The sequence below is a fragment of the Dermacentor albipictus genome, chromosome 1 (genome assembly GCF_038994185.2).
Source record: "Dermacentor albipictus isolate Rhodes 1998 colony chromosome 1, USDA_Dalb.pri_finalv2, whole genome shotgun sequence".
NCBI lineage: Eukaryota > Metazoa > Arthropoda > Arachnida > Ixodida > Ixodidae > Dermacentor > Dermacentor albipictus.
Window position 1 is genome coordinate 375,466,233 of NC_091821.1, and position 12,976 is coordinate 375,479,208.

General features: G+C 46.7%; 1 protein-coding gene across 3 annotated transcripts in view; it reads left to right on the forward strand.

The window, feature by feature from the left end:
- gzl (godzilla E3 ubiquitin protein ligase) overlaps positions 1-12,976 on the forward strand; it is a 45,020-nt gene that overhangs the window by 27,952 nt on the left and 4,092 nt on the right. For 2 of the 3 annotated variants that reach the window (XM_065431571.2, XM_065431572.2), the window contains exons 7-8: positions 828-933; positions 9,819-10,011. In XM_065431571.2, the coding sequence (XP_065287643.1) occupies positions 828-933; positions 9,819-10,011 (299 nt within the window). The remainder of the gene's footprint in view (positions 1-827; positions 934-9,818; positions 10,012-12,976) is intronic. The other variant, XM_065431573.2, reaches the window with a different exon arrangement.

The window sequence follows — 12,976 nt, forward strand, 5'->3', positions numbered from 1 at the left end:
CGAACTAGTTTGATATAGCCAAATTCGATATATGTAAAAAAACGTGTAAAAAAATTTACGCAAATCAGTCAATGAACCAAGGGCGCGATCAGGGATCGCTGTTTGGAACACACGTTTGGTTGTGCCACACGCAGTTGGCCTAGGCTGTGCCGACTTCGTCAGCCGGGTAGCGTGCAGTTGATTGCGCCGCATGCAATTAGTGTAGGGTGCGCCAACGGCATCAGCTCGTGACGGAGCGGTTGCGCAGTGGTATCGTGCTGCTCTCAAGCATGCGTTCAGTGAACAAGGTCGGCAGTATCATGACTGGCAACCGGGAAGTGGCAGGGCGTTCGTTATCCTCTCGGCAGCTCTCGGCCAGCAGCATGCATTGGTGCTGTCATCTGATGAGAGCCGACCTTGCCCATTGAACACACGCTTGAGAGCAGCATGATACCACTGCCAAACCGCTCCATCACGTGGCTTTTTTTCATATTTCGCGGGCTTTCTTTGCAGCCTGAAAAGAAGGACTACGTGAGATGTATCGTACGGGAAATAACTCGATTGGTGGTTTCAGAAGGTACTCTACAAATCTGCTCTAAAAATCTGCGTATCATACTTGGGGTCCTCGGCCAGTAATTAAAAAGTTGGGTAGTTAAATTTAATTAATTAGTGAGTTATGGGGAAAACAAAAAATACCTGAGCTACTATAGGCCAGTGCGAATAGTATGCGTTCGGTTCAATTTAGTTGCGACGTGCCTTTTATTTTTAAAATCATGGCTCGCGTTACGTGGAACCCTGTGTATACATATATATATATATATATATATATATATCTTTTTTTCTTGCAGTTACGAGGTAAAGCTATACCCTGAAAGCTTCCAGAGTATATTCAGCTACCTGCTGCCCTTCCTAGCAATTGTTGGGGTCTGCATTATTGGACTCCTAGGCTTTGTGGTAGGTGGCGTGAGGTATCTTTCTCTTTCTAGTTGCTAAGGAAGTGTTAGTATGCACTCATGCGCTAATTCAACACATCCTAGCAGTTCATACCAGTATTGTGGAAGATTTGCCCTACTTGTTAAAGCCACAGCCCCTTTGTCTTAAGTCTGGGAAACAAGCCCAATCTCGCTTCAGGTTGTGCAGTTATGTTTGGGCATTCGAGCATTTATTGAAGGATACAGATTCCATTTCTTGCCACTTGTTCGAACAGTTGTGCCATTGCTGATTTTTACTTTAAAGTCATGCTAGTTCTCTTTTGACATGAGCAGTGACCCACCAGAATATGTAGGGTGAAAAAAATATTTTTCTTACTCCTGCCATCTGTGCAGTAGCTGGCTAATTTGGCTACCCTACAATAATTTGAGAAAAATTGGTGCTTTCAAAATTGTTCTATGCATAGTGTTATCACAGGCGATAAAATTACAATTAAAGGTGCAGCATAGACCGGCTATAATGCAAGTTGACAAGAGTTGCGAATTTCTACACCGTAAACGGTACTGCGCTATAACCAAAACATTTTCCAAGGCATGTATGTGCTAAACATGGGCACCAAGCAGCCGCATATGTCCGAGAATCTTGGCGTATGACCGGAATGTGCCCTCACTTTTGTTAGAGAGGTGGTTTCTCCATTTTCTGAGTACAGTGGAACCCCGTTCATATGTTTTTCACCGTATCGGGGAAAAAAAAACGTAACAGCCGGGAAAACGCAACAGTGAGGAAAGCTCCGAAAATGAATGAAAAAAAGGGCAGCTTCAACTATAGACAATTTATTTCCACAGAGTGCGCTTAGGACTTAAAAAAGTCTAGAATGGTGGCTTGCCGTTTCTTTCGCTCGCTAGAAATCGCCACACGTTTCTCAATAGCCTGGAAGGCCGCATTGCTGTCAGCGTCGCTGTGAGGTGCGACGTACCTGCAAAGGAGGTTCAGAGCCGCGACGGCTTCTCCAAAGCTAGGATTTGGCCACTCCCCGGCATCACGCGGCTCGTGCTCCTCGTCGCCACCGCGCCACGGCAATGGCAACAGAGGAAGGAATATCCGCGGGAAATTTGGCCCTCTTTGGGGTAATCATGCTAACCTGCTAACGATTGTTTAGTATTGCTGCCGAGTGCACGCGTCCGAGCAGCCCGGTTGCGCGCGGCGCAGCGTGGGAGAAATGTAAACAAGAGAGGAGAGCTGGCCCGATAGGCAGAGCAACGCTACGAGCAACGCCAACTTCCGGTTTCACTTTCGCTTCACAAAGAGTGACGTGAGGGTCTCTCCCGAGTTTCCTTCCTATGTGAGTCTATGGACTCGTCCAACAACCATGCGGTGACCGTAATCACAGTGATGATAGTGAGAGCATTTTTCACGAATGGCCACTTAGTGACGGCCTCTCGAACTGGCGTGCGGCTTCTTGCAGCCAGTTCCATAGCCAAGCCTGGCCAAGCCCAGGCAAAACTCGTCAAAAGCCAAAATGGCGGTTGGAGCGCGTTGCCTACTTTAGCCCAGGCGGGTTCGGGGTGCTAAGTTGCGACGTATCATGCGGGAGCGTTTTCACAGCTACTACGTAACAGCGGGGTTCCTTAAACATTGCATCCTATGGAAGCTATGCCGGGACCGGATGAAAACGACGTAGCAGCCGGGAAAACGCAGCAGTGAGGAACGTAACAGCGGGGTTCTACTGTACCATACTGCCACTGTGAAACATTTCATTGACTGCAACAAACCACAAGTTTGGCTTCTGACTCCCAACGAGGTAGTACTCATTAGGCCTAGCCCACGGTGGTGTTGGGTGACATACCATCACGGGAAGCTCACCCTTGATATATGTTTGTATTCGTAGAAGAATACATGTTCATCTGGCGCGAGATCATGCACACAGGCGCTGCACTAACGGCAGCACACATGAAACAGGGGTTCGTGGGTGATCAGCTGACAACCATTATGAATGCGTATACAGTTAAACCTGGATGTAACGAACCTATATGTAACGAATTCCTGAATTTAACGAAGTTTTTGAATTCCCCAACGCTGCCCCCACTGAAGCCCATGTATTTTCGACCTTGATGTAACGAACGCATTGCGGCGGTTAGCCTTGATGTAACGAATTCCCAAAGCTGATCAGTCATTACTTTTTGCACTTTTAAGGAAAATTCGGCCGAAGAAATGCTCCGGATTATTGAATATTAATATTGTAAGGAGCCAGCAGCTACGCGAACGCCAGGGATTGCCGCGACTGAGCAAAGTTTGCGATGATGATGATGATGGCGGCAACTAGCGCCGCTCCGTGCCTAACGTAGCAGTCTTTTCAGGCTTTGCTTGTCTAGCGTGACACCAGGTGGCATTGGTATCGGCAGCTGATTTCTCTTTTAGATTTATTTTGTTTCGTATGGATTTGAGGACAAGCATTCTTATTTAGTGATTTTTATTTGTTTCAACGGCTTAGACACACTTATGTGTAAGAATTCACTTGAAAAGCAACGCTGATAGCCGGTTCTTTCATTGCCAGGGCGCGGGAAGGGAGAGGGGGAGGGACGATGACGAACGACATGCGTCACTTTTTTTTCTTTCTCTGTGGAAGCGTTGCATTCGCCATTTTGAGTGTTGTTCTGCACGTGTGCGTGTGTCAACTGTGCTCTGGTACTGGTTTGTCCGACTTGTTTTGGAGGTGCTAGGCCTGCCTGTCGGCGTGTAGTCGTGCGTCTCCGCTTCTAACAACGTCGTCCGCTGGTCGTGATGAGTTCTACTGCCAGAAAACGAAAAGTTCTGTCTTTTGAAGACCAACTCGCAATTTTAAATGCAGTCTCCGCGGGCGAGAAGAAGAAGGACGTTGCCGCCCGTTTCAGCATTCCAGCGAGCACGCTATCAACGATTTTGAGTGCGGAACACAGCATCCGAAACGCAGTGGAGTCGGGAACAAGCTCAAAGAAAAAAAGACTGAAGCTGTCCACATACACTGACGTGGACAAGGCAGTTTTCACGTGGTTTTTGGACACGAGAGCCAGAAATGTACCCATAAGTGGCGCGATCTTGCAACAGAAGGCAAAGGATTTTGCGTGTATCTTGGGCCATGATGATTTCAAGGCAAGCAACGGGTGGCTGCAGGGATTTAAGAGCCGGCATGGTGTCGTCGGAAGAGTAATCAGCGGCGAATCTGCCTCCGCAGACAGCGATGCTGCTGCTTCGTGGGTGGCTGACAAGCTGCCTGGAATCCTGAGTCGCTTCGAGGCGGCTGATGTCTACAATGCCGACGAGACGGCTCTATTTTATCAGATGCTTCCGGGCCGCACGCTAGCGTTAAAAGGCGATGACTGCCGCGGCGGAAAGCAGAGCAAGCTCCGCATAACGATTCTGCTGTGTGCCAACCTCGACGGCACAGACAAGCGAGTCCCGCTAGTTGTCGGCAAAAGTGCCCGTCCCAGGTGTTTTAAGGGAACGAAGCGTATGCCCGTGAAGTATGTGGCGAATTCCAAAGCTTGGATGACTCGGCCAATATTTTCTGAGTGGTTGAAGGAATTTAACCAGGACGTCAAGCGGCAAGGCCGTAAAGTTTGCCTACTGCTGGACAATTGCTCGGCGCACCACGTAGAGGGCCTGCAGCTGTCGAACATCGAACTGCATTACTTCCCGGCCAACTGCACGTCTCTAATACAGCCCCTGGACAAAGGGGTCGTTAACAGTTTTAAATGCTGTTACCGGCGCCGACTAATCCAGAAGATACTTCTCGACATCCGTCTGGAACGGGAGATGAAGATCGACATTTATCAAGCAGTCGAGATGCTTGCTGCCTCCTGGCAAGAGGTCAGGGCAGAAGTTATCGCGAATTGCTTTTTAAAGGCCGGAATAGCCAAAAACGCACGGGCTGGTGCCGACGAGGAGGAGGAGGAAGACCTTTCTACTCCGTCCGATGTGGCCGAAGCGTGGAACGAGCTATGCGCTAACGGTGGTGTACCCGACGACGTTGAAATGACTGACTTTTTGTTTGCCGACAACGCCGCCGTGGCTACAGAAGAAATGTCTGATACAGCAGTAGCTGAAAGCGTGCAAAATCCCGATGGCGGTGATGATGGTGCCTGTGAGGCAGATCCGTGTGACGTGCCTTCTGCAGAGGAGGTGATGAACGCAATGGACGTTATGCGCCTTTTCGTCGGCTCGCTCGACGATGAAGGAGCTCTACACGATTTAGCTTCTTTGGAGCGGCGTGTTGTGCCGTCACTTGTGCCGAAGAAGCAAGCGGTAATTACGCAGTTTTTTGGTGTAAAATAAATGCTTGAAGGGTGAGTTCACCTTCACGGATATATTGAGCTATTTGGTTTCGTTTCTGCATCATTCGTACGAGCCTTCACGCGAAACCTGCATGTAACGAAAACCTGCATGTAACGAAAAATTGCGAGCTTTTGTCAACTTCGTTATATCCAGGTTTAACTGTAGTAGAAGATGGTACGTGGACGTACAGCATCGTAGGAATGGTGAAAGCTTGCGTGTGGACAGTGGTTCGAGCAGTTGAATAGAACTGATAAATTTGCACACCACAGTTTAAATTCCCAGTGTTGTGGATTCAAGGTCGCACTTATGTGTATCACGATGGGCGAACCACACTCACGGTGCTGGAGCTGTAAAAAGACAGCAAATTGATTTTACCACCGAAATTTATTTTTCCAGCCTGTCCAATAATTCAGACATATTTGTTAATATATGTATGAAAAAAGTGACTTGGCACCGTATTTCTGTGTTCACTTTCTGCGCGCAAACTGAAGAGCCAAAAAGCAACAATGCGCATGCGTTCCAAGCAGACCATATGTGGCTATCATGTGGTCGCTGGAAATTTTTCTGCGTCGCCTAGTTAAGCCTCGTGTGGCCACTGAGGCAGCTTGCTGACACCACTTTTTTCTTTCTCTGCGCCATGACCGGCGCACCTCATTGAAAAGCACACTCGCTGCCTTGCTTTTCTGACAACCGCATTATAATCAGTATTTTGTCTCACTTGGCTGCGCTATAAGAGGTATGCATATACATCGAGTTCTATGGGAAGATAAACAGGAGTCATAAAGTACCGCACTATATTCGGCCCTGCGCTATAAGTGGTTACATTGTGATTGGCCTGAGCTGTACAGTAGAATCTCGTTGATACAACCTTCACGTGAACTGGAAAATAAAATGTATCATTCGACAATCGTATTAACCCTTTGAGGCTCGACTTTTTTTGTCAGATGCTACCCCCCAAAGTTGAATTTTTTTATTGCGGATTTGAGATCTTCAGACTGACTTACTTAAAAAAAAAATGTACTGCACTTTTTTTTTACAGTGACCATAAAGTGACAAAAAAAATATTTTCCATAGGTAAACATGCATTGTTTAGTCACGAATACAGATGGGCTTCCAGGAATACTTTTAATCACAGTAAAAAGTACACACACTGAAATATATATATTCTGATTTGGCACACGGGTAGTAGTCCACATCAAAGTAATTGCCGCTTGATTCACTTTCAGCAGAGAAATCGGCGCACACTCTGTGCGTGTATAATTGAACCATGCACGTGAGCGTATGCAACAAAAGTCGATAGTTGTGTGCTCTAAGAGTTTGAGGACAATTCCACCACTGGCAACCAGTTTTAAGGTTTAGATGTAGTTGATGGGAGGGACTTCCCATCGCTGGTTACCCATTGTACGGGTTGTAGTCGCCAGTTCTCCTTTCTCTCTGTCCCGTTTCTCTCTTTTCCTAAAAAGTTCTAACCCAATTTCAATTTCCTCCTCACTGGCCTGTTCGAAAATCAGCTGCAATAATTCCGATTTTAGCATTTCCTTGCGTACCTCCAGGCCCAGTTCCTCACCAACAATCAACAGTTCTTCTCTCAGCAGTGTCCTTAACTCCGAGATTGCTGCTTTACTGCCTTGGTCCTGCTCGCTAAACATACCTAGGTAAACACAACCTAGCTAACAATCAACAATGCAGCTTCTCTATTGTTCTAAACAGAACCACAAAATGAAGCCTAGAGAGTCAAAGCAAGAACCAAGCACTCACCGCAGACAGAGCACCACGTCGCAAAGTCGATCCCACCACTGCCACCAGTTGTAAGAGTTGGGGTCGGGCATGAAATAAATGGTAGCTGGCCCATTCCATTGTCCGACTCATCCACGCTGAGGATGTTGTTGAAGAGAAGGATTTGTTCTCATTGAGAACGAGGAATATGCTATTTATTTATAATATCTACATGAAGGGTGGAGAACATTACAGCTCATCAGTCTAGCATGACTGAAAGAGTGCACACAGCACACTAGCACTCCACTAGCAGCGGACAAACTGCTGCTTAAAAACCCTTTGTCCTCCCTAGATCCCTATGTGAGGGAAAACTGCTGTTCAACCTTCGTCCAATGGGAGCGTCCAACGTCGTTGGAGGTGTAGCGACCCACCTTTGAGGGGAAGGGCTCACACACTCACATACACACTTTGGATTCCCAGAACCCGCTGAGTTGAGCGGGTCTTTGTAGACATGTTGTCACGTTTGACCCCAGCGGGCGCCTCTTGATTCCAGAGCTGATTTCTCAGGTAGCCGCCACGACTGTCAGCAGACTGTGACGAATTCTGGGGCCCGTGAGAATGCACTGCAAAAAAACCCTTTTGCAGCAGCTCTCTTACTGCATGTAGACCATGAAGGCGACAGCGAATCAACTAACAATACATGGTCCGCCGAATGTGGCTAGACTCGCTGGCACTGGTGGCTCTTTGAAGGAGGTGCAAGGTTGATTAACTTTGCTGTGGTCTCCAGTTCTCCGAAGGAGGTGCATGGTCAGTTAACTTTGCTGGCATCGCCAGTTCTCCGAAGCGACTTGTCGCAGCGGGCCGGGAAGGGTTCGAAGGTCGCTTCTCCGAAGGACGCCACCCCCGCAGGCCGTTCGTAACAGTGCCCATTATAAAAACCAAATGAGTCAGAATCTTGCAGTAATCCTTCTTTCCATTGCCTACAAGGGGCGAATTAGCTTATGGGATGCGAGTCATGAGAAAAGAAACGCAGGCATGTCAGCATCCGCGCCCGCCTGTGAACAGGTATTATCGCACCCCTGTGAGCAACAAGCTGGCAAGTATCCAGCAGTGACTCTTTGAGAGATTAGAAACAGATAGACATCAGTTTTTAGGAGTGCAATGAATGGAAACGGCCGGCAAAATGAAATTAAATCTAACCGCTGCGTGCCCTCGCATGCGCGGATGTGCGAGCAGTTGCTGAAACGCCAGCGTAAAGAAGCCGTGGAATGAAAACCAAGAGACTATGGAGTAAGTAATAAATTACTTGTATCCACACAGGGTGGCAGCACTTGCTGGAGTTAGAAAATTGTCGTGTTTTTCAAACAAACAGACGGCCCCGTAAATATGCATCGCCCATTTGGGACTTGTTTGCGACGCTGTCCATTTGCTCCATTAACCGTCAAAGGGTTAACCAAAGCAAGCTCCAAAATGTATAAAAATTGGCATACTCAGTGACAGACTGGTGATGGTGATTACGGCTGTACCCTCTGTAACCAGGTCCCAAAATTCAAGCGACTAGGCCATAGATGTAAAAGTATACTGCAGAGAATTTAAAAATGGCAAGACTAACTTTAGGTTTTGTCTGCCACAGCCTGCACTGCTGCCAATAACTGTGGTAAGCCGCACTGTGTTGCCACCAATTCTCTAAGCTAATTTTTTACTTGTCCCCATTGTGTTTGAAACCTAGAGCAGAAGCCAAGGACAATGTGCAGGTCTATGAGGGCATGCTGTGGCATTGAAGAATAACATGTTCCGTGGTCTTCTCTAGCGCCACACAGAGGGCACATCTCGCCTGCTGGCTGTTTGTGAAGCGCACTCTGCACTTTCGTGCTCGCTACTCCAGCTCTGGCCTCAGCCAGCAATTCATTATGTATTACCATATATCTCCTCTTTTTTTTATTGTGGTCTTTTCTACCTGATAGAGCATCCTAGAGTACTTTCACCACCCTTTTCCATCCAACTGTTTCAATGCGTTGCATCTGGGTGTAGATTTGCTTCATCCTATATACTTTTGTGGATAGTGCCAATGGTTATTAGCAAGCATCACGGATGATACCATTGGCCACGCACTTTCATGTTTCTAGTACCAGACCAGATCTTTTCAGTTCTAAGATGCTTCAAACTTGCTATCCAACCAAAGCAAGCCTTGTCTGAACTTACTTTGTGGCTAGTGCTTCTGTGTGGCACATTATATAATTTTACATTAGTTAGCCGGGAGTACAAAATTTGCATCATTGCTACTGATGGTTGAGAGTACAGGCTCGTGCACTCACATTATCATCATCACTGTTCCCGCAACATGCTTTCTCGAAGTCAATAAAAGTTTGGGCAGTGCTAATCTTCTGTTAGGATTTTTTATTCTTGAATGTATAAATGAGCATATTTTATTAATAAAGTACTGTGGTGGTGGCTTTGAGACAGTAAGGCTTAATAATATGTTTTATGTGTGGGAAACACTCCCAGGTTCAGTTGTCATAGATAAACATAAATACCGCAGAAAGTGGACGGGGAAACGGTGCCGCAGTAGCTCAGTCAGTAAGAGCATTGCACGCGTAATGCAAAGACGTGGGTTTGGGCCCCACCTGCAGCCAGTTGTTTTTTCATCAACGTTAATTTTCATTAATTTATCATTTCTTTGATTCAATGAATAAGCATGTGTAATTTCATTTATTATGTCCTTGGTGTGTTCGTTTGTTGACTTCTTATGAGTTGCCCTAAGAGTAATTTGTGTAGAATGGGACCTACAGGCATCTGCGCACCCTAACTCCTGCATGCGAGATTGAATACTGCTGTGTGCTTCGTGAGTTATCCATTTGTGCAGTGTCGCGACTGTATGGCAGTGTTGTGGGTTGCCGCAGTTGGTGCGCTGTATTCGTGACTGGCGCAAGAAGAGGAAGTCCCGCCTGTCCCGCAAGTTTCTCAGGCAGCTGCCCACCACCAAGTACAAGAAGGGAGACATATACGAGACGTGCGCCATCTGCCTTGAGGATTACGTTGAAGGAGACAAGCTGCGCATTTTGCCTTGTTCACATGGTAAGTGCCCTCTTTTGTTTTCTGTATCATTTCAATGGGGCAAAGAGATACAGGAGGAAGGGCTCTGCTCTGTCTGGTGTCTCTTGATATAATTCGGTAAGCGCTGCAAGTCATCAGAATATTCTTCGTGCTTCCACTGTATGGTATCATTGGTGCCAACACAAGGCACCTAGACTGATCTCATAACAAGTTTTGCTAGGCCATTGTCAACTCATCGCCTCAGACTCTGGCCAGACTGGTCAAAGTCACCATGGAGTATCCTACAAAATGATACTACTAAGGGGAACTCTGACTCTGCAGCCATTCTGTTCCCTCGGGAATGATGGCTGTACAGTGAAGCCTCGTTAAACCGTAGTTGGCCGGAGCTTGAAAAAAGTACGTACTAAACGGTAGTACTACAGTGAAACCTCGTTAAACCGTAGTTGGTCGGAGCTCGGAAAAAGTACGTACTAAACGGTAGTACAGTGAAACCTCGTTAAACCGTAGTTGGCCGGAGCTCGGAAAAAGTACGTACTAAACGGTAGTACTGTTTAGCTGAAATAGCATGAGATCACCCCCTTATCTGTCGAAAACGGAACACGGAACTCGGAGAGAGTGCGATGAAAGGGGGAAAGAAACATGCAGTATTTATTCACTTCGCGCGACAAAAGTATCATTTTTGTTTGATGCCGCAGCCGCCAAGCACGACGACAGTGGCCTCAAACTTACTGAAGCCGCATGCCAACTTTTCAGCCAGCCCCCTCTTTTCGGCAAGCACTTGCATGGCAAATTCCTCGTTGGCATTACGTATTCTCCGTGCACGTGCACGGTAGCGTTGCTAATCAATCCCGGGGTGCCTTTTTCATTCCTGGGTTCTGTTCTCATCTCATTCATGAGGCCGACGTAATGCACAGCTTCTGCCACTGTTGGGCCTGAATCGCCCTCGCTGTCGCTTTCCGTGTTGTCCTCATCACTGTCGCTAGTCGGCACTTCGGCAACAATAAAGGCAACGATGGCGAAAAGTCGAACCTTGTAGCCGACATCTCTTCGCGGTCGCAGCAGCGCTGCCGAGCAACTTCTTCGCACTCCAAATGCCACACGCTGTAGTGAACAGCAGATCCCAGTCGCATGCCAGTGCCGACTTCTTCATGTCATGTTTGATAGCACGGACGATGTCTAATTTTTCTTCTATGCTGAGCACCTGGCGTCTTTTTTATCCGAGCTACGGCATGACGAAAGTCCTTGCTTGCACGACGCCACTACACTCTGGCACGGCGCCGAAATGATGTTGATGTTGATGTGGCTTCACGCGCAAACGCACAGAGCGCTTGGAGGCTGTTCTGATCTCTGAGGCTCGTTCTTCTGCCGAGCTGCCCGATGGAGATGATGCACCGCCGTGTTTGCGCGATAACCAGAGGAAACGCTACGTTTTAACCAACGCATATGCAATAAGCCGGTACGGTTTATGCAGATACAAAACACATTGTGTTCAATGGCCGCTGAGTCGGGGATTTGACTTTACTACTTTTAAAACGAAACTACTGTTTAAGCGGATACAGTTTAAGAACGGCAGCACATAAACAAATGTAATGGAAAAAAACACCGACAGCGCATGTCCTTTATGCTAGCTCTTCTCAGAGTGAATTAACAAGGTTTTACTGTACATAGATTTGTCTTACGTTCACGCTTATGGCTTCAAAAATTCTTTCGAAGTTATTTATTATGCTTTATATCTCTAAATTGCCAAGCTCTTATATTTTCTCAACACAGGCAATTAGTCTGCTTGCATGCATAATCATTGCGAATTGTTGCATATCTTGTGACAGTGATTGGCAGTGCCTCTCTTGCCAAATGTACCACTTCTGCTTTGGCTGCCAACAGAAAGCTGGCAGTGTTATCTAAATAAATAAATTTATAACGCAATATACTGCCATTCACTGCATGCTTAGAAGAAGTACTTAAATTAGACTGGGAAGGCTTAGAAGTGAGGATCAACGGCAAATATCTCGGCAACCTTCGGTTTGCAGATGACATTGTCCTGTAGAGCAACACCGGGGATGAATTGCTACGAATAATTGAGGATCTGAGCTGAGAAAGTGTAAGAATGGGATTGAAGATTAATATGCACAAGAGAAAGTTAATGTTCAGTAGCCTGGCAAGGGAACAAAAATTAATGATCGCCGGTCTGCCTCTGTGCAGGAGTCTGTTGATAGGTTAATTACAGGGGACCCTGATCATGAGAAGGAAATTTGCAGAAGAACAAAAATGGGCTGGAGTGCATACGGCAGGCATTACCAAATCGTGACTAGGAGAGTACCACTGTCATTGAAAAGAAGTGTACAGTCGTATTCTAGTGGTGCTAAATTATGGTGCATAAACTTTAGGGTTAACAAAGAAGCTCGAGAACAAGTTAAGGACTGTGTGCCGAGAGCGATGGAACGAAATATGTTAAGCATAACGTTGAGAGACCGGAAGAGAATGATGTGGATCAGAGAGCAAAGGAAGTTAGCTGATGTTCTAGTTAACATTAAGAGAAAAAGAATGGAGCTGGGCAGGTCCTGTAATGTACAGGGCAGATAACAGGTAGTCCATTAGAGTTACGGAATGGTTGCCAAGGGAAGGGAAGCTATAGATGACCGACTGGGGCTATAGATAACCTTCGCCCTCCTCCCCAATGCTGCTGCGCATTGCATTGGCTTAGTGCTTCATGTGGAAAAGGCAGCTCGCAGTTTGTGGTGACCAATGCCGATGCAGATGCCTCACCATTTTCACGTCGCTGCCAAGTCGGGCATTGAGCAGTTATTTCTTCTGAGTAATGCCTGTTACTGCTGGTGACGCGGTGCGCAGACATGTAATCATGCAGCTATTTTCATATTTCGTGCGTTTTCTTTATAATGCGGAAACATAATTAGTATGCGAGGCATAGCATACTGAGAACTGAATTGGCTGTCTTAAAACACAATTATTACTTTCCTTTCTATAAAAA